We start from the raw sequence: 3145 nt of genomic DNA on the forward strand, positions 1-3145 counted from the left end.
GTGGCAAGATGAAAACCACTATTTTCTGTTTCAAACTTTCACATAGCATCTTTAGGTTATAATAACATCAAAAATTCAAATCCAGATTTTGATTTTCAAAGATTTATTATAAAATTTTATTATTTGTTTCCCAAAATGCAATAAATCCATGACACGTTTTTTTTTCTTTCCAAAATGCAATAAATCCATTGAATCAATATAATATAATATAATATAAAAAAAGTTATTTTTCATATTGAAACTGTTGAAAATACACAACATAGCAAGTTGATCCACATATGACAGCCTCTGAACTTGGTCAATACTAATCTTATATACAGGCACTGGACTAAAAATACATATATATCGCAGTCTGCAGAAAAGGGAGACTGGCGTTTGTCGCGGTTTGGAAAAAAAGGGAGAAAACATGACAGAATAACTCGGCGGATATCACATTTTGAGTAAAATAAAAAATTGACTTTTCAATACCGACCAGATACAATACTGATTTTGGCGGAAACTCAATAATAAAAAAAAAAAGGCGTTTATCACGTTTTGGAACCAAACTCTTCATGTGTATTTAAATAGCACCCTAGTTTTCTTGTTGAAAATCGTGTTGATGCACTTGATTATTTCATCGTCTCATTATTTGCCTTTTTTCTGGTGTTTTCAGCTGGTAACAAGAACAAAGAAGATCTTTGTTGGAGGATTGTCTGTCAACACCACCATCGAAGATGTGAAACAGTATTTCGATCAATTTGGAAAGGTGAGTTCAAGGGGCATATTCTACACTAGCATGAATTTCTTTCATAATTGAATCTAGTTTTTCATTACCACACTGAGAAGGTTTCAAAAGCAATTTTCACTCAGAAATTGCTAGCAAATTTCACAAACAATTACAGAAACTGCAAGTAACACATTGAAACAGTCAGTTTTTGCTGCTGTACCTTTAAGACTTACATATGACAGTCATACTTTTGGCCAGATAGGCAGGTCAAGTTTCTGAATACCGAATAGGTGTTTTTTAAATATGGGCGGTCATATGTTAATGAGCTTGTGGTTGTGATGTCAGTAGCATCTTAGCTTCTATAAATGGCTGTGAATGTTAGAGTATGTTTACATAGTACAACTTTTAAAAGAACCAGAAAAATACAGTAGTGTCACCCAACAATGTGCTCTTGATGCCGGTGCGTTCTTTGACATTTAAAATTTTCGAAAAGGTCACATAAATTTGTCTGTGTGTTTTGATGCACACATGATATCTCTTTTATTCTCCGCCTGTCTCCACTTGTTCCATTTGTTACTGTCAAATTTGGTGTCGGTGGTAAAGAATTGAAGATGGAGTCCTTGTGTAGCAAGAAAAAAAGCTTTTTCTTTTGTGTGAGAGTGGCTTGCTGAGCTGAATAGTAGTCAACAGAGACTAAAGAAAGAGAAGAGCGTACGAGTAGAGGCAGGAGATGAGTGAGGGAGGCCGTGTCACCTCCTGTGGGTCGAGGGCACGAGAAGGGGACGGCCTTTCAAAAGAGGTGAAAGAGTAAGATACGCAGTACAAAGGGAAGTTTTAGAAGTGGGTGTCCTATAAATTTGTTCTAGACTAACCAGAATTATTGGAACAACAAGTAAAAAGGGGACCGTTGGGACCGTTTCCTGTAAAATGTTTATGGGTGAATTTTTAATAAAAAAAAATACAGTAAAAACAGTTATATTGTGAATTATTATTACAATTTTAAATAGCTGTTTTCTATTTGAACTTATATTTTAAATATAAGTTTAATATAAGTTAAATATGAATTTTCAGCATCATTACTCCAGTCTTCAGTGTCACATGATCCTTCAGAAATAATTCTAATATGCTGATTTGCTGCTCAAGACGCATTTTTTATTATTGTCAATGTTGAAAACAGTCATGCTGCATAATACTTTTGTGCCATGATACATTTTTTCAGGATTTTTTGATGAATAGAAAGTTAAAAAGAAAAGCATTTATTTGAAATATGAATCTTTGGTAATATTATAAATGTATTTACTGCCACTTTTGATCAATTTAATGGATCCTTGCTGAAAAAAAAAAAAATCTATTAATAATAATTTTAAATGATTTTTTTAAATTTTAATATTTCACAATATTACTGTTTTTACTGTATTTTTGATCAAATAAATGCAGCCTTGGTGTGCATAAGTGACTTTTAATGTTTCCAAAACAATTAAAAATCTTACTGACCCCCAGGTTTTGCATGGTAGTGTAAATAGGCTTAGTTTGCTTTCATATTGCCTTTAACACATTAATTTCTTGTGTTGAAATGATGTAAAAACATTATTTAAAAGTTCTTTGTTTTTCGTGTTGTAATGATCATTTTGCCTTTAAAAACATACAAGACCACTTTAGGGTTTATCAAGGCTGTGATTTGATCAAAACGTGAGGTACTGTTTAGATGAAACATACTTCGAAGACACTTCAAGTAGTCCCTCACTGCAGAGTCACCCTTATATGAAGTGACACTCACCGCGGTGAATCCTGTGAAGGTAGGAATGAGAGAATGGAGCGACAGAGAGCGAGTGAGGGTGTGAAGGTGCTGTTGGTAAAGGGGGAGGGTCTCCCGAATCTTAACTAATCTGATGCAACAGCTGCTGCCCCCCCCACCCTCTCAAGCTTGTTTCCACGGTGACCTGCTGGGCCTATTGTCTCCGCACACATCTCAATGTGACACTGGGTGCATGTGGGCTCTTTTTTTCAAATATGTAAATGCACGTGTGGATTCGGTGGTGCACACACTCACAAACAGATATTAGTGGGTGTCAGCAGCTCGTGCACCTGTTGGCCTGCTGGCATAGACTTTATAAGGCACTGATAAACGTTTAAAGACAACATGAAATCAGTATTTCCCTATTTATACTCAAAAAGTTTGTAATAATTAAGATTTTTTTAAAATGTTTTTGTAAGTAGTCTCTTATGCTCACCAAGGCTGCATTTATTTGATAAAAATACAGTAAAAACAGTAATATTTAAAATAAATGTAAAATAATTTTTTATAAATACATATATATATCTATATTCAGAAATCATTTGTATTCTTCATATTACTTATATGACTGGGTATCTAAAATGTAACTAAATAAGTCAGAATTAAAACTTATTCGTAAAGTAAGATCTGGGGGATCGAACATT

The 3145-nt window shown here is 33.9% G+C and overlaps 1 protein-coding gene across 1 annotated transcript in view; it reads left to right on the forward strand.

Moving 5' to 3' along the window:
• The window catches only part of LOC107660499 (RNA-binding protein Musashi homolog 1-like), a 48481-nt gene that overhangs the window by 23509 nt on the left and 21827 nt on the right, over positions 1 to 3145 (forward strand). The window contains exon 7 of the mRNA XM_016449852.1: positions 653 to 745. Coding sequence (XP_016305338.1) covers positions 653 to 745 — 93 coding nt within the window. The remainder of the gene's footprint in view (positions 1 to 652; positions 746 to 3145) is intronic.

The sequence above is a fragment of the Sinocyclocheilus anshuiensis genome, unplaced genomic scaffold, assembly GCF_001515605.1.
Source record: "Sinocyclocheilus anshuiensis isolate Anshui unplaced genomic scaffold, SAMN03320099.WGS_v1.1 scaffold433, whole genome shotgun sequence".
NCBI lineage: Eukaryota > Metazoa > Chordata > Actinopteri > Cypriniformes > Cyprinidae > Sinocyclocheilus > Sinocyclocheilus anshuiensis.